General features: G+C 32.7%; 1 protein-coding gene and 1 long non-coding RNA gene across 9 annotated transcripts in view; both read left to right on the top strand.

Moving 5' to 3' along the window:
* LOC127806140 (sinalpyl alcohol oxidase Nec3-like) overlaps nucleotides 1–25,060 on the top strand; it is an 84,304-nt gene that overhangs the window by 27,658 nt on the left and 31,586 nt on the right. Inside the window, exons 2-4 of one of the 8 annotated variants that reach the window (XM_052343227.1) lie at nucleotides 20,098–20,760; nucleotides 21,065–21,905; nucleotides 22,007–22,264. The exons of 3 other annotated variants lie outside the window; for them this stretch is intronic. In XM_052343227.1, coding sequence (XP_052199187.1) covers nucleotides 20,098–20,760; nucleotides 21,065–21,905; nucleotides 22,007–22,064 — 1,562 coding nt within the window. In that variant the 3' untranslated portion in view covers nucleotides 22,065–22,264. Of the gene's footprint in view, nucleotides 1–20,097; nucleotides 20,761–21,064; nucleotides 21,906–22,006; nucleotides 22,265–25,060 lie in introns of those variants that run through there. 4 more of the 8 variants (XM_052343220.1, XM_052343224.1, XM_052343221.1 and 1 more) reach the window with 4 other exon arrangements.
* Nucleotides 4,840–8,149, top strand: LOC127806147 (uncharacterized). Its single transcript, XR_008024355.1, has 2 exons — nucleotides 4,840–7,679; nucleotides 7,777–8,149. It is a non-coding gene; the product is annotated as an uncharacterized LOC127806147 (long non-coding RNA).

Raw genomic sequence — 25,060 nt, 5'->3', positions numbered from 1 at the left:
TGATAGTTGGGGGGGGGGGTGACGGCGGTGGCCGACAGGGGTGACGATGATGGGCGGCAGAGGCGATGATGCTGGGGCTTTGAGAAAAAGAGAGAAAGAGGCGGGCAAAGAGTAGATTTGGCATAAATGGAGTGGGTTGGGTAGACAAGGGGGATGGGATGGGATGCATTTGGGGGGAAAAAAATATTGATCTTTGCCATTGATAAAAGAAGAAAACTCATCTCAACCATTCAAAAAATATCTCACTCACAGCGTAAATAATAAACAAAAATAGATATATATAGATATATATTTTTTAAAAAAATATTTAATTTAATACAATTATAATGTCACCTCGTTATGAGGATATGATATCATTACAATTATTCTAGAAGAAATATGATTTAGTAGTATTTGTGAGAGTCGCCATCTTATCGTAGGGACTTGAGGTCAGCGAATTTCTATCCCTCTGTGTTCAATTTAATTAATTAATTAATTAGGGCAGAGAAACGCAATGCACGTTGCAGAAGCTTCGAGAATTTCAAACTCCACTATTGAAGATAATGCATTCATTTAGGGAAAATGCTAGAAAGCCCAACAAATTTACCGACGGGTTTATCGAAAGGGGGTAAAAAGACTATTTTGCCCCCATGTCCTGCTCTCTCCTTCCCCTTCCATGGATTCCCCCCTTGCTCTGTGTGTCTCCCCTGCCAAGACCGCCGCCGCACCTCGCCTTGCCTCTATCACCTCTCTGCCATCACCGCCTCGCCTCGCCCTCGCTGACAGTCGCTGCATCGACTGTCGACGAGGCGAGGTGGCGATGGTAGAGAGGCGACGGCAGTGAGGCGCAGCGACGACCATGGCAAGGGAGACGCACAGAGTAGGGGGGGTAGTGGTCTGCTTTACAAAGTGGGCGGGGGCAAAATCATCTTTTTGCCCCCTTTTTTTGAGCCACTCGGTAGGCCCGTCAGGCCCCATAGAATGACCCTTCATTTAGATATCCAAAATGCAATTTTGTCACTCATTTATTATGAGATTTGATGGTGGGTGGCAAAGGTGCAAGATTGCACCTAGAGAATTAAATAGGAGTAGAGCTTGGCTTGGGCGGGAAGAACAATTCATCCAAGCCATTCATCAATATCCAAAACTCATCTCATGAAAATGTATCTTCTACTTTATTATATAAATTAAGCTTAATCAAGATATAAATAAAAAATAAATTATAAAAACTATTTTATTATATTTATATAATTTTTTTTAAAATTACATAACTTTAAAATAAATTTATCTATTCTTTCTTTTCAAATAAAATTTATCTTAAATTTATAAACAAATTATTTTAATAAAATCTTATAATAATCATTTTAACAAACACACAAAAAGTATTGTGGTAGAAGGCTGATGGGATTCAAAAGCCTTAATTAGAATTAAAAAGGGAAGACTGATTGAAAAACGGAGGTGCAGGTTGTGTATATATATATAATATATATTGTTTATTATTATTATTAAAATAAAAATTAAGAAGACAGTAGTGCACGATAGCTTTCCCATTTTCTGCAGCGTCTTCTTCCTCAATAATTTCAGAAGTGTGTTGGGCGACAAGATAGCTTTCTCTTCCCTTCTCCCTTGCATTTCCAACACAGAACACGCTGTGCGTGCGACTCATAGTGGTGTGTTCTTCCTCCGAAAAATTCCAATAACCCTTTAATATATACATATGGGACCTTCTGGAGGAAACTTTTCCCTGGAAAAAATGGTGTAAACCCAGAAAGCCAAAAGAGGAAGAAGTAGTAGACGACGACCACGCTAAGCCGTCTGTGACAGTGGTAGCAAGGCCAACGGCCGCAATTGGAGCAAGTGTTGATGGCAGTGGTAGAAGTTAAGGCGACGATGGCACAACACTACAAAAAAACGGGTTTATTGCGGCGGTTTTTTTGCGGCGGTTTTTCAACCGCCGCAAAATAGGTTTTTTGCGGCGGTTTATCTAACATTTTGCGGCGGTTTTGAAAAATCGTCGCCAAATTAATTAATTTAAAATAAAAAATTAAATTTAGCGGCGGTTTTGACAAAACCGTTGCCAAATTCATTAATAAAAAAATTCAAAAAAAATGAATTTAGCGGCGATTTTGTCAAAATCGCAGCTAAATTCGTTAATAAAAAAATTGAAAAATAAATTTTGCGGTGGTTTTAAATAACCGCCGCAAAATTTAGAAATTAAAAAATAAAAGATTAAATTTAGCGACGGTTTTGACAAAACCGCCGCCAAATTCATTAATAAAAAAATTCAAAAAAATTGAATTTAGCGGCGGTTTTGTCAAAACCGCCGCTAAATTCGTTAATAAAAAAAATTGAAAAATAAATTTTGCGGCGGTTTTAAATATCCGCCGCAAAATTTAGAAATTAAAAAATAAAAAATTAAATTTAGCGGCAGTTTTGACAAAACCGCCGCCAAATTCATTAATATTCAAAAAAATTGAATTTAGCAGCAGTTTTGTCAAAATCGCCGCTAAATTCGTTAATAAAAAAATTGAAAAATAAATTTTACGGGGATTTTAAATATCCGCCGCAAAATTTAGAAATTAAAAAATAAAAAATTAAATTTAGCGGCGGTTTTGACAAAACCGCTGCCAAATTCATTAATAAAAAATTCAAAAAAATTGAATTTAGCGACGATTTTGTCAAAATCGCCGCTAAATTCGTTAATAAAAAAATTGAAAAATAAATTTTGCGGCGGTTTTAAATAACCGCGGCAAAATTTGGAAATTAAAAAATAAAAAATTAAATTTAGCGGCGGTTTGGTCAAAAACCGCCGCCAAATTCAGAAATTAAAAAAATCAAAAAATAAATTTAAAAAAAAAAAAAAATTTAAAATTAAAATTAAATTAAATTTTGCAATATAATCTAATTTTTTTAATTTTTTAATCAATTTATTTATTTAATTTAATTCAATTAAATTAAATAATTTATTTATTTTAAATTTATCAATTAAATAATATATAAAATGTAAATTTATCAGTTAATTTATCAATTAAAATTTTAATTTATCAATTAATTTTTTTCCCTCTCAGATTTATAAAATGTAAAATTTTAAAATATTAATTTATAAAATATAAATTTTTTATCTATAAATATAGAAATTAAATTCTAAATATATAAATTATTATATTTCATGTGCATAAAATATAAAATAAAATATATATACATGTAAACTAATTTATATAAAATTTTATAAATTAAAATATATATTAAATGTATAATAATTAACTATTTGTAATAGTTATTAAATATATACAAAATGAAAAAAAGGAGAGGAGAGAGAGAAAGGGGCGCTTTCATATTTTAAAAAAGAAGTTAGTATATGAATTATATTTTTTTAATGGGAAAAAGTATATTAAAACTGAATTGAATAATATTTAGAGAATATATATAAATACTATTTTTATATTGAAAAGATGATATAAATATTTTTAGATTGATGATAGAGTCAAGAAAAACACATCAAATCTCAAAAAACTTGTTATATCACATAATTTTATAATAACTTTTTGAATTAAAAATAACAATACATCTAATATGATCAGAATGTACATTTCTTTATATAATATACAAGAATCTCTATATATATAGTATATATCAAACATGACTTTGATTAATAATATATTTAGTATTATCTTTATCTATATTGTGTTTTGATTAATCAATAAATGCAATGCATTGTGTTGTGTTTGATTAATTAAGCATTACAGTGTTTGATTAATCATAAATATATATGAATTAATTTAAATTCATATGGTCGAGACATGAAGTTTAAAAAAACACTAACAGTGTCAATGGTTGAGATCAAATACTCAACGTATTTTCTCCTCAAAACCATCCCATCCCCCATCACCTCACAAGTATCATAACCACTATCAGAGAGACAGGCGGCGAGACAGACAGCCGGTCACTTCCCCAAATCCATGGCATGGTCACTTCCTTTTTGATTTTTTCTTTTAACTCCCTCTTTACTTCAAATGTCTCTTATCACAACCATAGCCATAGCCACTGAGTTCTTTGTGGTCAACGCTCAGATGGCTTGCAATAATGTAAGTTTTAAAAAACTTAATTGGGTTTAATCCAAAAGAACTTGACCAGGCTTAATCCGTGAATTAAGCCTGATCTAGTTACTTCGCTTATTCATTTGTTGTGTCTTGGAGGTTATAAAATCAAATTAGGAATTAGCTTATTCATTTGTTATCTTTTCTTAAGAAAATAAATAAATTGATAAATAGATGATATTTTAAAAAATTAAAAATCTAATATTACGTCATAATGCCAAATTTGATGTCTACTTTAGGAGTATTCATTCGATTTAAACTGGTCTAGTTTGATCTTAACTAGTCCAAACTATTTTATTTTTTTATAAACAATATATGTACACCAGAATAGAGAAAGAAGAAAGGGATGAAATAGGAATTTTAATATTTATTATAAATGCATATTAATAATAAATAATTAATATTGTTTATTATGATAATTTAAAATAATATATATATAAGATAATTATTAACAATAAATAATCCTAATTAGTTTTCAATCTTAATTAGATAAGTGGCCAAATTAAATAAAAACTAATTACAGCCAACAAGGGAAGGGGATGGATAGAAGTTCGATAGATTTATAATATATTTTTAAATAAATATTAATTTGATACAATAATTTAAATTATTTTTTTATTATATTATTAATTATCATAATTATAAATTATTATATTTTTATCAATTAAATAATTAATTATATTATTTTTATAAATTATTTTATTATTTAACAAATAAATATTTAAAAAAACAAAAAAAAAACTGAAAATGTGGGCGGGAATTACTCCCGCCGTCTCTCTCTCCCTCTCTCCTCCCCTCCTTCCCCAAATCCCCAAATATAACCCTAACTCACCCCTCTCCCCCCTTCTCTCTCTCTCTCTCTCTCTCTCTCTCTCTCTTCTGTGAACTACTCCCGCCGTCGACCCATCCGCCGCCGCCTCCGCCTCCGCCGCTGCCTCCAGCTCGATCGGACTCCGCCTTCGCCGCTGTCAGATCCGCCTCTGGTCGTCGCTGCTACGTCCGTCGTCGCCGCTGCCTCCGCCTCTGGTCGCCGCAGCAGCCGCCGCCTCCAGCTCGATCGGGCTTCGCCTCCGTCGCTTCCAGATCCGCCTCCGCCTTCATCGCTGCCAGATCCGCCTCAAAGGTATATATATTGTGTGTATATGTATTCTGTGTGTATGTATATTCTGTGTGTGTATATATTTTGTGTGTGTATATGTTAACAGTTGGACTTTGAGTTGTATGTGGTTCAGTTTTTTAATACACAAATTTTACTACAAATATTATAAATAAAAGTAATAACATCTCAAATATATATAATCGCTATCAAAATTGTCCCAGACATCTATACTTAGTTTAGTTTCAGCAATGGTGTGCATATCGTATGGCCATAAATCCACAAAATGGTAGTTTTCTTGAGTTTTCAGCAATGGTGTGCATATCATATATATGCTTTTGTCAATTAAAAAATTTACTTGAAAGAAAGATGTTTTAAAGAGTATATCCATAGATTATTTAAGGGTAACACCGTCACAAAATTGTGACATGGCTTTAGAAGTGGGAGAATCAAATTGGTGTGTTCTCCCTTTCTCCAAACCTGCCAGTTAAATCTTTTGAGTTTCTATCAGTTAAAATCTTTTTAATTAATATCAACCGCAAGACTTCACCAATTTTCCAAACCTAGAATTGAATAATTGACAATCCTTGGACTTATTACTGTTTTCATGCCCAACTGCTTTCATTTTGTTGTATTTCCTGTATGCTAAACAGTACTTATAATCCTTGGGTGGGTTATTTGTTATAAATACATTCAATATTTTATTTCCTATCTAATACATAGAGCATTTTCTCAAGTATATTGATGTTAGCAAGGAAGTAGGTACATTAGTAATCCTTCCAGATAAAACTATTGAGCACAGCTACAAAAGGTATCAACATTTGCTTGCTTTGGGCGGTTTAGTTGCTTGCAACATGGGTTGCCTGTTTTTGTTTTTGTTTTTGCTTTTTTTCCCAACTGAAATCACCTGCAGCAGAATTGGGCGTGGAAGTTGATGTTTTCTCTAGATGAATGTTGCATTTTTGCTATAGTTTTGGTGTACTCTGTTGGAGATTCTGCAGAAGGTTCTTGGAAAATATTTCCCCTGGGTTGCTGAGTTGTTAGTTGGTAAGAGAATTGCCTTCACTTGCTTTCGTTACTTGAAAGTTTAATTATGTTGTCTTAGCATAGTATTCTTTAAGAAATTGGAAGTTTTATGGCTGTGACAATATGTTCCAATTATTATTCAAATATTATTTGAAAGTTGATGTTATTTGTGTTAATGTGGCAAGTTAACATGCGAGATGTTACCTCTTTTGTTATGGTATAGCACCTCTTATCATAAATTAACTCTCTATTGAATACTATATCATGCTGACATAGTACACACCCTACTTTAATTTTACATGATACAATCCTGCCTCTTAGATGTTGCACACTAGTACAAATCCTGCCTCTTAGATGAGTCCTGTGATTTTATTTTAATTCTTCAAATAGTGGAACAGTCATCATTGGAAACTTAATTTGCAGCTTCATGAATGTACAAAACTATTGGTACTTTGATTTACTTCATTGTTTTGTTGAAGTAAATAATGTTTCCTTTGTATGCAGTAATAGGACTCTCTTCTGTTGTAATGGTGTATACTGAGATTTACAGTACCCATGGGAATTTGCATATTCTTATTTTTACTATTGTAGGGAACCAAGGCATTTTGCATGTTCATTTGTCTTATAAATGTAATTATTTATTTTAAATAATTAAACCCATAAGGGAACAAGGCCATCACCATGAATGAGTAACTGGCAGCGTCACGATGGTTGGATTGCTATTTTGTTCACATATATATATATATATATTCTATTGGGAACATATAGATAAATATGTATCCTCATTGGAATGTCCATTGGCTATACAATCACTGCATCAATAAGCATGGTGTAAGCCGCTAAGTAATTTGCATACATGGAACATATAGATATAGATTTATAGATATAGATATATAGCAGACTTATGTTTACTTGGACAAAGTTATTAACATTGAGATTGGGTCTTTTACCTCTATCCATATTCTTATCCGTTACTAAATTTGTTGTTGGTGAGATTCAACAATAACTTTTTTTTTTATAGAGCATATCAGCAACTTGTTCTGTATATGTTCTACTTTGGATTATCTATAAGTGTACACGAGAGAAGCTCTCTAACTCTTGAAATACCGTGTTAATCCAGTTGTATATTCTTGATTGTATTATGAATTTTTATGAATTGCATTTAAGTGATTGGTGGGTCCATTGTGGGCTTTGTGAATTTATTTGGGATAAATGATTTGCTTTAGTGATGTCTAAATTTAAAAGGAGTATTGAAATTTTGCAGAATTCAAAAACAAGTATGAGAAAGCAAAAAAAAATTAGGTCTCAAATGTCGGGGGCAGTATGCTTACCTATGGTTCTATTCCCATGTCGGAGTATAAGAAAAAATTGGTAATATTTGATATTTGATATTTTTTATTATTTTTATTTTACTTAATTATTTTTTAAGAAATAACAATTTTTGTATGAACATTTTTTTTTTCTTACAGTCGAAGCAATTTGTAAGTATACATTACTTATATCTTTTTATATTATTCTATTATGGTTAATTAATTTTTTGATATTACAACTTATTTCATGTATTTATGATGTTTACAGGCTAACTTTCAAACGCTACAATAGGAGGCATCATCACACCATTGAAGGTAAGTTGCCATTATCGTCGAGCTCATTAGTAGAATAGATACAAGAAGCTATTAAGACAGCTATGAAATCCTTTCACAATCACCTGTCAGCCATTCAAGGTAGATTGCCTCTCCCGCCGTCGTCTTCATCATCACCACCCTTAGATCTTTTGGATTATTAAGAGGATTCGTTATTTGTATGGATGATAGAATTTATTATGTATTTTACTATTTATGAATGTGTAATTAGTATAGATAGATTTTACAATGTATTTTTAATATTTATGGATGATGTGTATTACTTTATGGATTTATTGTATTGTATGAATGATTTTTTTTAGTTCGTATATTGTGTTTATTAGGTTGAATTTTGAAATTTTTAAAAATTTATTATTTTTTAATTATATTTATATTTGAGACAGATGTAGAGATGGAAAAATTTGTTATAAAATCTTTATTAAATTACGAAAAAATTATTTTGTAGAAAAATTCGTCTTAAATTTGAGACGGATTTAGAGACAGAATTTTCTGTCTCCAATTTTTTTAAAAATTGAGACGGATTTTGAGACAAAAAATTTGTCTCAAATTTAAGACGAAAAAATTATCTTAAAAATTTCTTGACGGATTTAGACATAGAAATAGCAGCGGTTTTAAGATTGTTGCAAAAATTAAAAAAATCGCTATCAAATTATTTTTTATAATTAAATTTAATATTAAATTTAATTAATTTAAACTTTTGCTAAATTTTAAAAATTAAATAATTTAATATTAAACTCAATTAATTTTAGCGACAGTTTTAAATCGCCGCTAAATTTTAAAAACCGTCGCTAATTGCGGCAGTTTTCAAACCGTTGCTAATTTAATATTAAATTCAATTAATTTTAGCGGCGGTTTTAAACCGCCGCTAAATTTTAAAAACCGTCGCTAATTGCGGCGGTTTTAAACCGCCGCTAAATTTTAAAAATCGCCGCTAATTGAGGCGGTTTTCAAACCGTCGCTAATTTAATATTAAATTCAATTAATTTTAGCGGCGATTTTAAACCGCTGCTAAATTTTAAAAACCGCCGCTAATTGCGGCGGTTTTCAAACCGTCGCTAATTTAATATTAAATTCAATTAAATTTAGCGGCGGTTTTAAACCGTCGCTAAATTTTAAAAACCGCCGCTAATTGCGGCCGTTTTCAAACCGCCGCTAAATTTTAAAAACCGCCGCTAATTGCGGCCGTTTTCAAACCGTCGCTAATTTAATATTAAATTCAATTAAATTTAGTGGCGGTTTTAAACCGCCGCTAAATTTTAAAAACCGCCGCTAATTTAATATTAAATTCAATTAATTTTAGTAGCGGTTTAAAACCGCCGCTAAATTTTAAAAATCGCCGCTAAAAATATCACTTAGCGGCGGTTATACCAGCGGTTGCTAAAAACCGCCGTTAAATGCTGCGCGACGGCTATATTTGCGGCGGTTTTGGAAACCGCCGCTAAATGTAAAAAAAACCGCCGCTAAATGTCAATTTTTTTGTAGTGCAAGCACCACAGGTGGCGAGTGGCGGCGACAGCGCAAAGGCCGCGAGCAGAAGGTGGCGACAGAGCCAGTGTCTAAAGGTGGTGAAGAGGATGCGATGGGGCCACATAGATATACACACACAAAATACATATACCTTTGAGGCAGCAGATGCGATTCAACAGAGGTGGTGAGGATGCAATGGAGCTGGAGGCGACGGTGGAGGTGTTGAGGTAGCGAGGAGGCGACGATGGAGCTTGAGGTGATGGCGGCATAGAGATAGCTTGAGGCGCCAACGAATTTGAGCAGCGATGAGGCTACGATGGAGCTTCAGGTAGCGGTGACCAAGGGGTGGCGAACAGCTTCAACTGGAGTATAAGAGGGGCTAGAGAGAGGGATGGGTGGGAGGGAGAGAGAGAGAGAGAAAGAGAAATGGAGGCTGGGGATGGATGGGTGGGTGGGAGGGAAAGAGACATTGAGATGGCTGGGCTGTGGGCAGGAAAATTTTTAATCTCAGCCATCAGTATCAGGCAAATTGATCTCAGCTTTCCATTTGACATCTATCAACATATTTTCAAAAACAGTTGTGCCTTATTGTATAGATTTATAATTTATAAATAAATATATAATATAATTAATAGTTTTAATTTAATAATTAATGAATCACTACCTTTAAGTTAACGCAAGACTAATGCATGAGTTTTTCAATACTAATTAAGATTTAAGATATCACATTTTCAAAACTAATGCATGGGTTTTTCAATGCTAATTAAGATTTAATATATCATATTTTTAAGACCATAGAAAAAATTAATGCATTATGAAAGAAAAATAAGTCAAAATCCATATTTTCAATGTTTTGTTATCATTGCAAAAATTAACTTTCAAGAGCAAAAATTAAAAATTTTAAGAGAATTTTTAATTAGTATTGGAAAACTCATACATTGGAAAAACTCATGCTTCCATATGTTTAAAAGTTTTAATTTATATTTATAATTTATAAAAAAATATATAATATAATAAATGATTTTTACTTTAATAATTAATTAATCACTACCTTTAATTTAATGTAAATATTTAATGATTTGTTATTCCAATGTAATAGCTTTTTGTATAAATAGGAAGTTTATGTCAAGATTTTTCATTTTATATAACGTTGTGCAATTTAATAAAAGTCTTTTAAAGTAACTTTTCAAAATATGGATGAAATAGTTGATTTTGTCAATTAAATCAACGTTAGCAAAACGCAATGGACGTTGAAGGTTTGAATCGTGAGACTTTGGGAGATTTCATGTTTTTAAGATAAGTCAGAAACTTATAGCATTGTTATTGCAATGATTTTCATGGGTGAACATATTTTTTTCTCTTATAAATTTATTATTAATTATTTATATAGATTTTTTCGTCAAATTTATAACGTGGAAGGATTCATGTAACAATTAAGTGTTCGTTGGTTCGGTCTTTCAAAATATTGATTTGTGAAGGACAATTGTATTTTATGCTTAATTTTATACTTAGATACAACAATATGAAATACAATACTACAAGTCACAAGCACAAGCTAAACTTCATATTAACAACTACTATTGTAGATGCTATGGATGAAAGTTTTTCAATACCAAATTTTATCTTTAGAACATAAGCTAATATTTTGAGTGTAGTTGAACTTGACAAAAATGAATTATTTGATAAGTATAAAGTTGATTATGTAATTATTTATACTCTTATAATGGACTTTTTTTTTTTCAATTTTATTAAAGATATAATTAGAGAGGTCGTTGGCAAAGACAATTCTAAGTGTCTAAGAATCTTATGGAATGACTAGCGAGAAAATATGACAACTTATTTAATATGTTAATTCTTCTTTAACATATTGAATGACGGTACATTGAATTAAGGGTGTTCTTCATTAGCATATTAAATGATGGATAATTAATTAAACTTAAATTTTGATAAAAGGCTGAGTATTAAAAGAAAAAAATTGTGATCATCGGTCATACTAGAATCATTTAAAATAATGAGTTTAATTTGTAAGAGTCAACTCTCGAATATTCTCGCTAACATAGGATATTCGAAAGAAGGTCATCACATAGATGATATAGAACAAACCATAATAAAATCAACAACTCATTTCATTACTAGCAGCAGAAACTAAATTAAGGTTCGATTACATTTCCAATATCTCATTAGACTAGGCTCGAAGGCCATACAAAATAAATAAGAGGCTCTAGTGACTTAACAAAATAAAATCATTTCATTTCCAGCCTCACTGAAATACTACTAAGGATCTTTAAGATAAAATGCGTCTCCGTACACCACTATCCCTGCGCTGTAGTCCTACTGGACTCGCCCCCAATAATAGTATTTTCTTTACGTGGGATGGCAAATAAGATCAAGTAAGCCACAAGGCTCAGCAAGTTCGAGAAATAATAAATTATGAATAGGATCCAAGAACATGGTGACAGCAAGAAGAGTAATCAAGGACTCCATAGTTAAGTACAAAATTCATAATTTATAAATTTATCAATTCAAATTTAAATATATCATGGTACCATGTACCACTATGCAAATGTGCATAAAATTTCAATGTTAGTATCAAATCCCACAGGCTTGCAAGCCATCAATCAACACGTGCAAAAGTGTATTATTTCAATATCAGTATCAAATCTCGCAAGCTCTCAAGCCATCAATCAACATATGCAAAAGTACATTATTTCAATATCAATATCAAATCTTGCAGGCTTTCAAGCCATTAATCAACATATGCAAAAGTGTATCATGTAAATAGAATCTCACAAATAAATATGGAGTCAACCTGCCGAGCTATGACCACCTCAACTAGCACCAGTTGCTTTAGGATATATTTTTCCTCCACGCAAAATAATAGGTACGCAAGATATATATATGTAATATGTACAAGTATGCATCATGTATGTATTTGCCAACCACATGCATCTCAATATTCATACTTTCAACACCATTTACCCATACTGGGTATTTTACCATCATCAGATAATTCAACATATCTTACTTTATAATATTTACCACGTTCAAGATGTAACTTATAACACAGAGATAATTTTGAGAGATGCTACTTAAGGTTAACACTTGATTCAACATTTGAGGAGTATTATAGATTTAATATGATATTTTTCCCATCTTATAATTTCCTTGAATTCATTTAATTGGTGCCAGTATACAATTACTGGAATTGATGCTCATAGCTCAATCATAAGAAAGAACGGCAATCCAAAAAGAATTTCATATCAACAATTCCTTAAATTTTAGATTTGTTGTTGGGGTGATTTCAAAGGACTGATTTGGGTTCGATATTTGATCAATTGCCTCAAACAAAATTTTAAAATTTAAATTCAAGAACTCTAGTTTCTGAAATATCAAACGGATTCACAATTGGAATTATCCACCAAAAGTTATCCCACAAAAACTACCATAATGCGGAATTCAAAATAGTAAAATTCCAAATTTTTTGCTCGGATTAAAGGGGCCATTATGGACTCAATATGAAGCCAAATAACACGGGTAGTATATCATAATGAAGCTTAGGATGTCTAGATTATATCCCAACAAACGGATCTCAATTCGGAGATGAGAATAAAAAGTTATAGGCCAAAGAACACCAAGTCGTAATACTACACGAAAATAGAAGCTACGAATTTCTTGGCAAAAATTAATTGGGTTGTTACAAACTCAAAACGTAACCAAATCATTCGAATAATACATTGAATCGAAGCCTATGAAGTTTAGTTTCCAATGCATCAAACGGATCTTAAATCGGATATCATCATAAGAAGATATACTTAAAAGAATGAAGCATGGTTAGATTCGCATGAGACATATGTTTTTATATGGGTGCTATTCGGATGGATCAAAAGGCATTAGAATTGATTGGAGTAATTTGGTCGAATTTGTAAGTTTTTCAAATTCCATTTTAATTCTATAGTAGCTTATTTGAATCGTTTCTTTGAGTTTGGTGAGAGTGACTCGAATTGGGGTGTATCTATTCGGATAGGCTATAGGCTATTCTAGGCAGTTTTGAAATTGTTTGGTAATTCGGGCATAACTCTCTCGTCCAAACTTCGATTGAAGTGATTCAAGATTCTATGGAAAGAAAAGAAAAATATATACAACTTTTGTGTTTTTAGTTTTAAGATATTCGGGATTCATCAAGGTCGAAATCGGGTTTTAATTTGCTACTATTGCGATACATTCGAATGTGACTATACAATTTCGACGACATTTGGTATTCTGGACATAACTCTCTCGTCTAAGCTCTGATTTAGGTGATTCAAGATGCTATGAAAATATAAAAAAAATATCTACAACTTTTATCTTTTGATTTTTTAGAAATTCAGGATGAATAGAGGTCGAAATTGGGCTTGAATTTTGTTGAAATGGATTTCTTTCTTTTCGGATTATCTGGAATACATATATATATAAGCTATTCGAATCAAACAGGTATAATAACAAGGGCTATTCAAATCAGGGTATATATGTATTAGGGTATATTCCAATGGTGCTTTGAGTTTCTATATATATACATGTGTGTGTGTGTGTGATTCGAATCAGGTATATGGGATTCGAATGGCTTGAGTTTGTATATATATATGTGTATGTGATTCGAATCAGACATATGGGATTATGTGAGTGATTCGAATCAATCAGGTTTATATCCAAGGCTATTCAAATCAAGGGATATATATATATATATATAAAGACGAGGCTATCCGAATCATGTAAATATAAGGAAGGCTATTCGAATAGGCTTCTTTTTTTTACATATATACATACAACCGATTGCTCGATACAAAGATGAACAGAACCTTTGTATCTATACTGAAATAAAAAATATGCCATTGGCAGAAAATAAATTTGGGGTAAAATAAACCCCATTCGAAACATCACAGGAGACCCTCGAGAAAGAAAACAAGGTATCAACTATACTACTAGGAAGGCTCACAGATCATTAGGATATATACATATAGATATATATATATATACATAGGTTAGGCAGTGACTAAAAAATGCAGGCAACAGATAGGAAAAAATCCAGCATAATGAATGGTTCCAGAAGAATTTTGCAGGAATAGAGAACTTGCATGAAAATAAAGAGTGGTGCAAGAATGAGAACTTGCATTGGAACAAACATGGGTAAGAGAACTTGCTTGATGAGACTCCTCCGCTGAAACTCCAGTCGCGAACAGACAGTGGGAGAAGAAGAAGAAGAAGATGACGAAGAAGAATGGATGGAGAAGAAAATGAAGGGCAATGGAATAGTTATGTTATATACTTATAATAATAAAATATAAGTATAATAATATACTTATAATAATATCAAATATAAGTATAATAATATACTTATAATAATATCAAATATATTTCTAAATTACAAAAAATATTCTAACAATAAAAATATTTTTTATGAAAATATTATATATTATTGATATAGGGAAAATTACATGCAATACTTTTAGTTTTAAGATACTTGCAATGATTACTCTTAACATTTGAGAAAATACAAGAAGTACCATTAAGGTTTAAAGCCATGCAATTTTCTCTACCATTACTGAACCCTAGTTAAATATAACCTAAATCCTAAATCTTACACTAAACAATATACTCATTAGATTTCTAATAAACTATTAATGTTGGCTGGCTCGATAACAAAAATCGTGTCCAAATGACTTGGAATTCCCCGTCTATACAGCACTAGAATCATAGATATGGGTGTCATTAATTAATTACCTGGTGTCAAACATCCCAAATGATCTTATCTTCCAGTGTTTTGAAGACATGGTGAAGTGCCACAATCAGCTCGTCTACTCCCAAGCTTGAGCTTAGATGACCTCCTGTTTTCGACACCAAATAAACGATATCTTCACGTAGTTCACCAGCTAATGCTCTTAAGTTCCTGAAAGGGAAGGGAAAATTACATAGCAAAGAACAAATGAGTTATCTATCAATTATCTAGAATAGCTAAACATGCATTAGTTTGAAGTTATTTAAAATGTTATCTATTACTCACTCATCTTTCAAAATTGATACTTATCTCTCACTCATTAGTTCATTATTGATATGGACTAACACTTATGCACACATGTCAAACAAAAAATACACGTGACATTGATGTGATAAAATTGTGCATTAATTACTAATCAAAAGTTGCGAGGTGTCACTATCCCAAATCCCTATAAAATCCTTTCTTCTTCTCTCTCTCCCATCCCTCCCCTCCCCCCTCCTCTGTTTGTCGCTTGCAGTAGCAGACCCTCCTAGCCACCGTTCGCCTCCATCAAATACTACACTAACATCATATTTGAGCCAACTAAGAATTGCAGCAGTGCTTTCAAGTACTGATTTTACCTATTAAAAATATGGTTCATGTTTGATTGGATATGTTTAAATTGAAGAAGAAAAATGAGGCATTTCAAAAAAAAAATTCCAGCCAAGATGTCCATTTCTCTTTCCGTTCTCCTCCTCCTAGTTCTCCTTCCTTTCTCATATATACATATATATATATATAATATACATAAATATAATGATTTATATACATAATTTTCTGAATCAATATTCACAATCTTACTAAAGAGCACTTCCCATTCTTTTGGTCGGACCAAGATGGATAAGAATATTAAAATTTATAATTTACTTTGGGGGTGGTTTGGTCACAGGGATTTGTGATAGTAACACATGATAATTTTTTATTGGTAGTTAATACATAATTAGTTCACAATAGTGTTACGTATTCTTTTTGTTTGATATGTGTGTATAACTGTTAACACTAATCAGCGATGAGTTAACGAGTGAGGGATGATAAACGATTTTGAAAGATAAGTGAGTAGTGGATAATATTTTAAAATTCAATTATCAAATAATAATCAAATGCAAAATTCAGTTAGTATTAATGTAATTAACTTTAAAAATTTATATACAAGCTTACTTTTATAAGGTATGAATCTTAGTCATAGAAAAAGCTATTGTAACGTCTGTTGTGTTATGTTTCATAATAAAGGGTAAATTAGTTATACATTTTTTCATCATTTGTCTCACACACTCTTGAATTTTAAAATTTATCCAATTAATTTTAAAAAATTAACTAGGACGCCTCTCAAAAAGCCAAAGATTCAAGAAGCGCTATAGTTAATTTTAAGAAAATTAATTAAGTGAATTTTATAATTAAAAGAATTAAACCCAAATAACCAAAATGATAAAGGTGTGTACTCAATATATATACTAGCAACTGGTTATTTATTTATTTATTTTGGAAGGGAGCAAGTAGCAGCTGTAAAAGAATGGCGGTTTCAGCTGCAGCAGCCTCATGTGACTAAACTACAGCTGCAAAAATTTTATTTGGGACCACATTACGTTTTAAAGTCAAAAACAAAAAATATATGGTAGTTTTGTCCCTATAGTTAGTCTTAATGGTAGTTTCGTCCTCTGATATCTTGGGTCAATAAATAGTAGTTTCTGCTGGTCGAAAGGAGTTTATACATACTTCTAATAATTTTTTTTTTCAAAAATTGATACTCCTATTTATTTATTCATTTTAAAAAAAAAAAACTTATAAGTTGCCTCAAAAAACCTTTTGTCAATCAATTAAAATACTAAAATATGTTCCTTAAAATGTGAAATTTCCAAATAAAATTTTGTAGTTTTTCCCTGGTAGAATTAATAATGGGATGCTAATTAATTAAAATAAAATATTAGGATAGACATAATTTAATTATGTGAAATGTTATATTTTTCTGTGTGAGACAATATAACTTGTTTGACACGAGCAAACTCTAAGGGGTCCCAGCCCCTCAATGAATATCGCCTTGACGATTGGATTATGCTAGACGGACGAACGCGGCGACGCATGGGTTGACAAACCCAAATTATCGCGAGATTTTAGTGTCAAAATCTCGCTATAACTTGAAACAATTTTGAGTTGTTTTATAGTTGCCCGCCCATTTTCAAGCCTATTTCAAACCCACACTCTCTCTTTTTTCTCTCTCAAAACCATCTTTTCAGTGTCTCTCCCCCACTCTTTCTCTCTCAAAACCACCCCCCTCAAACTCAATCTCTCTCAAACCCACCCCTGTGGGTGCAGCGTCTGCCCCCCACACCGCTCTCACGCCTCCGTCGCCGTCAACCCCACCAACGTTGTTCGCACCGCCGTCGCGCAAAGATGGCTCCACCATCGTCTCCCTCGCCAACATCGCCTGCCGTCGCCCCCCTGCTCGCATAGCCATCTCCCCTGCCAACACTGCAAACACAGCCTGCCATGGCCATCGCCGTCGTCAACACCCCCCACCGACCACTGACCACCGTCGCCCGCCCCCCACACAGCCTCTCGCATCGCCTCGCCCGAAGATGGCTTCACCGCCGTCTCCCTCGCCAACACCGCCTGCCGTCGCCCCATGCTCGCATAGCCGTCTCCCCTGCAAACACCGCCCGCCCGCCATCGCCATCGTCGACGCTGTCACCCCCCACCAACCACTGACCACCGTCGCCCTCCCCCCACATCGCCTCGCCCCCACCCGCCGTCGCCTCCCCCCTCCCCCCTCGGCTGCTCGAACTGCCCAAACTTCACCCATTCTCTGTTATGTATTTTTTTAATTTAAGAAGTGTAATTTTAATACAAAATAAGAGATGATTTTAATATATAATTGATGCTGTTGTAATAAGTTGGTATTTAAAATGATCTTAAATGAAAAAATAAATTATTTAATTACTTGTGTGATTTTATTATATATATTAATATTAACATTTTTAATAACAACTATTAAGATTGTTGCTGTTAAATCTGATTGTAAAATAATAAGAAAAAAGTTATTATTATATTTAATTGTAAAATAATAAAAATATATATCTAATTATATTAGATTTGATCTTAAAAATAGTAATTTTACTCCAATCTTATTTTACACTGATTTAAGTAATTTTATCAAGTTATAATTTTACTCCAATTTTATTTTACACTACTCCAATTTTATCAAGTAATTTTACTCCAATCTGATTTAAGTAAAATATTAATCTTATTTTACACAAATGTTATAATTTTATAAGTAAATAATTTAAATTAAGTAATTTAATTAATATCCTTAAATTGAAGAAAAATTAATAACAGAACATGAAATGAGCAAAAATAACACAAGCAATATTTTTTACTCAATTGTCAAATATACAATCAAAATAAATTATGTTCTTTCATAATTTAAAATAAATTATATTTTTTAATTTTTGTTTCAACGGCTAAATCATCATAAAGAAACAACAGAAGCAAAAAAACTAACAGGAAAAAAAAAAAGAAAATATATAAATATATATAAATGTATATATGTATATGTAAAAAATAAAAATATTTATAAATGTATATATAAATGTTGTTTTTACAGCCGCGAGGGGGCCTAGCGGTGGCGGTCCGAGCAACGCGGGAGGTCGACGGCGGGCGACGACGGAGGGGCCATCCTTGGGCCACGGCAGTGCAAGAGTTGTGTGTTGGCAGTGCAAGAGTGGTTTTGAGACAGGGTGAAGGGGGGGAGGAAGACACTTCGACTGGATTTGAGAGAAACTGAGGGAGAGATGGAGTGGGTTTGAGATAAGGGGGGGAGACACTGCTGCAACTGGGTTTGAGAGAGAGAATAGGGGAGAGATGGTGGATTTGAGAGATGGCGGTTTTGAGAGAGAGAGAGAGTGAAAGTGAAAGTGGTTTTGGAGGGAGGGAAAGTGAAAGTGGTTTTGAGAGAGAGAGGGAGTGAAAGTGAGAGAACGGGAGCTGCCAGTAAAGAGATAGTGAGACTGAGGGTTAAATTTGTAATTTCAGATGGAGGATTAAATTGTAATTTAAACAAGTTTGTCAATCCGTGCGTCGCCGCGTTCGTCCGTATAGCATTATCCTTGACGATTAAGGTGGAACTGGGGGTCTCTGTGGTCTAGCCGCCCCATCTCATCCTCATTTGCTCCTTTTTTCTCATTCATCACGAATATATAAATTGACATGAACATCAAGACCAAAGGACATACAAACTCCGTATTTCAATCTTAGCGTGTCGAAGTTGCTGAAGAAGAAAGATGCAGAAATTACAGGCTTTTTTCACCATCTTTTTGCTCTCTGTGTTCATGATTATTGGTCCTCAACTAGGAATTTCTTGGGCCTATGAATTCGATAAGCAAGGTTAGATTCTTGACTTCAACCTTTTACTTATGAATTTCTAGAGACGCCAGTTGTGAGTAAGAGGAGGCCGGCTGAGCCTCTTGCTTCATCATAATTAAACAATACTCATAACAGGTTTCAATAGCGGTTAGTGTAAACAGATGGATCCAAGCAAAGTACTTCTTCTCTTGTCGGTCGAATGGATTTGTTGGTAGGGAAGGGAAAGAACTACAATGAGCTTAAGGGACGGGTTTATTATTCTCTTAGTTTTATTGCACGATGAGCAATAATTCCGTTCTCTCAATAATTTAGAAATTCCGTTCTCTCAATAATTTAGAGACAGAACTGATAATGACGCTTTAGCTTTTGTCAATGCCACATCCTTTTTTCTTAAAAATATTACTATTTTGAGTTTCATATTTAGTCTTTATTGCAGCTAGGATTTGTCTTTTAGTAATAACTGATAATGGTATTGGGTTTTGTTGATGGACTGGCGTCTTATTTAGGGATGTAATTTATTTAAACATAAAAATGACCACAAATGTAGAAACCATGATCAAAAAACAACCCTGTAGACGTTTGTGCCTATGTAGTTGTCTAACACCAGCAAAACTCTCAATTCTTAACCTTTTGACTATGCAGATCTGGAATATTACATGAAATTTGTATATGATGCAACTGAGTTTCCATTGGAAGAACACTACGATTATATAATAGTTGGTGGAGGGGCAGTTGGTTGTCCTCTTGCCGCTACTCTCTCAGCACAGTACTCTGTCTTGCTTCTCGAAAGGGGTAGTACACCTCATGCGAAATCAGAAGTCCTACAACAAGAGAATGTTTTAAAGAACGTTCTAGAAGCAGATATTGATGGAAACTCCCCTGCTCAGGCCTTCACCTCAGAAGAAGGTGTCCCAAATGTAAGAGGAAGGATCCTAGGTGGAGGAACCATGATAAATGCAGGTTTCTACTCGAGAGGCGACGAAGAATTCTATATAAATTCTGGCATAGAATGGGACCTAGATCTTGTTAAGAAGTCGTATGAATGGGTTGAAGAGACAATTGTCTTTAAACCTCCTGTTGGAACATGGCAATCTTCTGTGAGACAAGCACTTCTAGAAGTTGGTCAAGGTCCGAACAATGGATTTACCTTTGATCACATCATAGGAGCTAAAATTGGGGGCTCAATCTTCGATGAGGTGGGACGGCGACATGGTGCAGTGGAGCTTCTAAACAAAGCCACGTCAAAGAACATTCAAGTGGCCATTCATGCCACAGTAGAGAGGGTGATTTTCTCCTCAATTTCAGGTAATATAACATTTGTTTTGTGGTAATTACCTTATTTTATGGGCATCATTTAATTTGTATGCTGCTTGTTCCAATATGTCTGATTGACAACATGCATTTACCTCATCATTAATTCACTTAATTTCTATGTTTCATCTAATTAATCTTTTATAAGATTTTTCTAACTCGTATGATACCTCAGTGTGTCATCCTACAAAAATTTTCTTATTTCTCACTCTTATCTCTTTTGTTAAATACTTCTTTCATTTTGTGATTATAATTATTAAATTTAATTAGTTTTGTTGGGTGTCATGATCTACCCAAGACTTGTCAGCTTCTGGCGTCATCTATAGTGATTCAATGGGAAGACTTCATCGAGCTTTGTTAAAACCCGAGGGAGAAGTAATTTTGAGCGCCGGAGCTCTTGGTAGCCCCCAACTTTTGTTGCTAAGTGGGGTTGGTCCACAGCCATATCTGTCTTCCTTGAACATTTCTGTAATCAAACACCACCCTTCGGTTGGGCAATTTTTGGCCGATAATCCTCGAGTCGATGTTAACATCATTCCTCCACTTCTAGTCGAGAATTCTGGAGTTGCAACTGCTGGCATAACAAAAGATTACTACATAGAAGCCATATCAGGGTCTATTCCTTTTGACTCTGCATTCAACTACATCCTCTTCCCAGACCCATCTCCTCCTGTGAGCCTCCCTGTATTAACCCTATTTTTCAAGCTTGCAAAGCCGCTTTCAACTGGTTCACTTCATCTAGCATCACCAACAGATGTGAGGATTCCCCCTAGGGTTAGCTTCAACTACTTTTCCAACCCAGAAGACATGCATAAATGCGTGGCAGGAGTCAAAAATCTTGTCAAGTTGATGAATTCCGATGCGATGGGCAAGTACAAAGAAGGCCGGGAAGGTGCCAGAGAATTTAAATTTGTGGGTCGATCTTTGCCAGAAAACAAAACCGATGATGCAGCATTCGAAACATTTTGTCACAAAATGTTGACTACCATGTACCATTACCATGGTGGCTGTCTGGCAGGGAAGGTGGTGGATCAACGTTTTAGGGTTTTCGGAATTGATGCATTACGAGTTATCGACGGATCCACATTCATATCGTCCCCAGGAACTAATCCTCAAGCTACTCTAATGATGATTGGCCGGTATTAATCTGCCCTACTATAACAATTAACAAGTTTCCTGCAATATGTTAGAAGAAATTATGGTATATATTAGTAACAAAACTGCTTGTTGTATTGTGCAGCTATGTTGGCCTCAAAATGCAGGAGGAGAGAATGACAATGCAGTGTTCATTGACTTAAATTAAAGTTACCACTCATGGCTCATGTGTAGCAGATGGAAATTAATAAGTCGGATTTTGTTTCAACTTTGAAACTTAAAACTGTACCAGTGACGCGTGAAATTCTATCCTAGCTATGTTTGGACAGAATTAATGGCGTTAACTCACTCTAGTTTTGTATGCCTTAAGGCGGTTTATCAAATGGATGGAGCTTTGGATCTAGAGGGACTTGTGATTTTTCGAAATTCAAGTGATCGAAGTTGTCTGCCCAACGGAGAGAATAACCCTTTTCACGTTTTTCTGAATGGTAGATATTTCAGTTTCCAATGGAAACTTTCCAAAATGAAGGTTTAATAAATTTGTGTGATTAAGACTTAACTTCTTTATAAAAAGAATCTTTTGATGTTATCGGTGCTTTTTGTTGTCCTTTAGCATTTATGCCCATTCCCAGAGGGTTATTCCACAAATCTTCAAAAGAGTAAATTGCAATTGAAGTTTTATTTTAGTTTTTTAGTTCTTAGTTAGGAAAAGGGGCACATAGATTGAGCCCATTCTAGAGCGTGACCATCGCTACTCCCTGGTCAAAATTTTGCTCGCCTAGGCTTCTTCTTTAAAATGAGTTCGGTATTCCTTCAAAGACTCCATAGGACCAAAGTCCGTCTCTGAACCGAATCTTTCCTCGTGGATCCCGTCCATCACGCGCATTATGAAACTTTTAGGCATTTCAAAACCCTTTTCATACATATGTTTTATACATTATCACAATTATGCATATTATAAATACTTATCATAAATAACTGACAAACGATTACCCAAAGCAACATACACAGGAAAACAAAACTCATGCAAGACAATATTAAACCCTTGTATGTCCTCAATAAAGTATCATTCCTAAAGGAAGATAAAGTGATACAAAATCCTATATTTAAGACTTAGTAGATATAAATGAGAACCATAAAAAGTTACCACTGTAACCACATAGGCCACATGCAAGCCAATCCTTCCATAATTAAGGGTTACTTACTACAAACTCAGGAAATCATGGCATCATAGAAGTAAAGGCAATAGAGTGTTAAAGAGCTTGCAAGACAGAGAGAACATGAAGGAAATTGTAAGAAAAGGAGAAAAACTTGCACAATAGAAAGTTAAGAAGCATAAACTTGCCTTAGATATTTTTCTTTAACCCTTGCAACGTACTAGGGTTGCTAATGTCACAGCCCAAATCTTTTCTTCACGAAATTCAGTCTACCCATGATATCAAAATCTTCTCAATCTCTTCAAAATTCTCCATTTTCCTCAAACATCCATCACATATATATAATCCAAGAGAAAGGAATGTTGTAAGAACTTCATGGCGGTAAGCAATTATCAATATCTGGCACTATAAGAAAAACACTATTTAGCGACAGGCCAGCGAAGGATTTGTTGCTGCAAAAATTTAGTGACGGATTAGCAACGGAAAAGGCCGTCGCAAATTTAGCGACGGAATGACCCGTTACTAAATATTTTTTATATTTAGCGATAGAACTAACGATAACAAAAATTCGTTGCTAAAAATAAAGAAAAATAAAAAATTAATATTTAAATCTTTTAGTGACGGATTAGTTCCATTTTAAAAATTAAATTATAATTTTTAGCGATGGAAGAGATCCATCACTAAAAGACATTAAAATTAAAATTTAATTTTAAATCTTTTAGCGACGGATTAATTCCGTCACTAAAAGATTTGAAAAAATTATAAATTAATATTAAAATATGTTAGCGACAGAAAATTCCATTACTAAAAATGAAAAGTTAAAAATTAAATAAATCCCCTTTAGAGATGAAAAATTAATATGAAAATCTCTCTGTGATAATATAAAAAATTTAAAAATTAATTTTTAAACTTAAAATATAAGACAAAAATTTAACTAAATTTAAAATTTTTTAGCAACAGAACAGTTTCATCGCTAATATAGAAGAATATTTGAATTAAAATTAAAATATTTTAGCCATGGAATAAAATTAAATTTATTTCAAATAGCAACGAACATGAGTTCAATAGTAGAGGAGAAAGTGCCCATTAGAAAGTATATATTTTTAATTGTAATATCATACTCAAAATTATATATTTAATTAGCTAACTAAAATTTTACTATGCTACGCTCCAATTAATTGTATAATTGAGATGAATAATTTTTGATAATATTTTTAATTATTTTAGTGAAAAATATAAAAGTAAGACTAGAAAGTCTTTTTTATTACTATATTCCTTCTATATTTTTTTACTCATTTAAACGATAATATAAAATTTTATTATTTAATCAACCTTTAATCAATGAAAGGATCTTGAAATTTATCTCAAAGAGCACTTTTAAAGAAATGATTGTTCATTTTGTTTTCCTCTTAAGAGACTTGTCCAAAAATATAACTTGTTAAAAATCATTTTTAGCTTAAATAATATATATAATTTAAAACTATAAATTAATTAGTAAAATAATTTATATAATAATAATAATAATGATTATTATTATTATTATTATTATTATTAACATAAAAACTATTGATCATTTAAAAAATTAAAGATTAATCTTTACCTCCCATTTTATAATTAAGAATAAACTTGCATACTATTGAAAAATATTTTAATCAAAAAATAATTTTATTCCTTCTTCACACTACAAGAAAAATATTTTTTAGCAACGAAATATAATAATTTGTAAAACTTTCATTTGAATTAGGAACAAAATAAAATTAATAAACGTTAAAATTAAAATTAATATCTGTTTGAATTAGCGACAGAATATTCCATATGCATTTGAATACAAGACAAACAAAGAACCTCATATTCAAATATAAGACAAAAACCAATATATATATATATATATATATTCAAATATAAGACAAATATTAGTAAAACATATCCCAATTATAAGACACAAAGAAGAAAACATATATGAATACAAGACACAAATATATATTTACATATTCGGATATCATGGAAGATACTCAATTATTGTTTATTTGTACAAAAATTAT

Source organism: Diospyros lotus, chromosome 7 (genome assembly GCF_014633365.1).
Source record: "Diospyros lotus cultivar Yz01 chromosome 7, ASM1463336v1, whole genome shotgun sequence".
Classification (NCBI taxonomy): Eukaryota; Viridiplantae; Streptophyta; class Magnoliopsida; order Ericales; family Ebenaceae; genus Diospyros; species Diospyros lotus.
The sequence above is the reverse complement of the archived record's forward strand: the minus strand, read 5'-3'. Positions and strand labels throughout refer to the sequence as shown.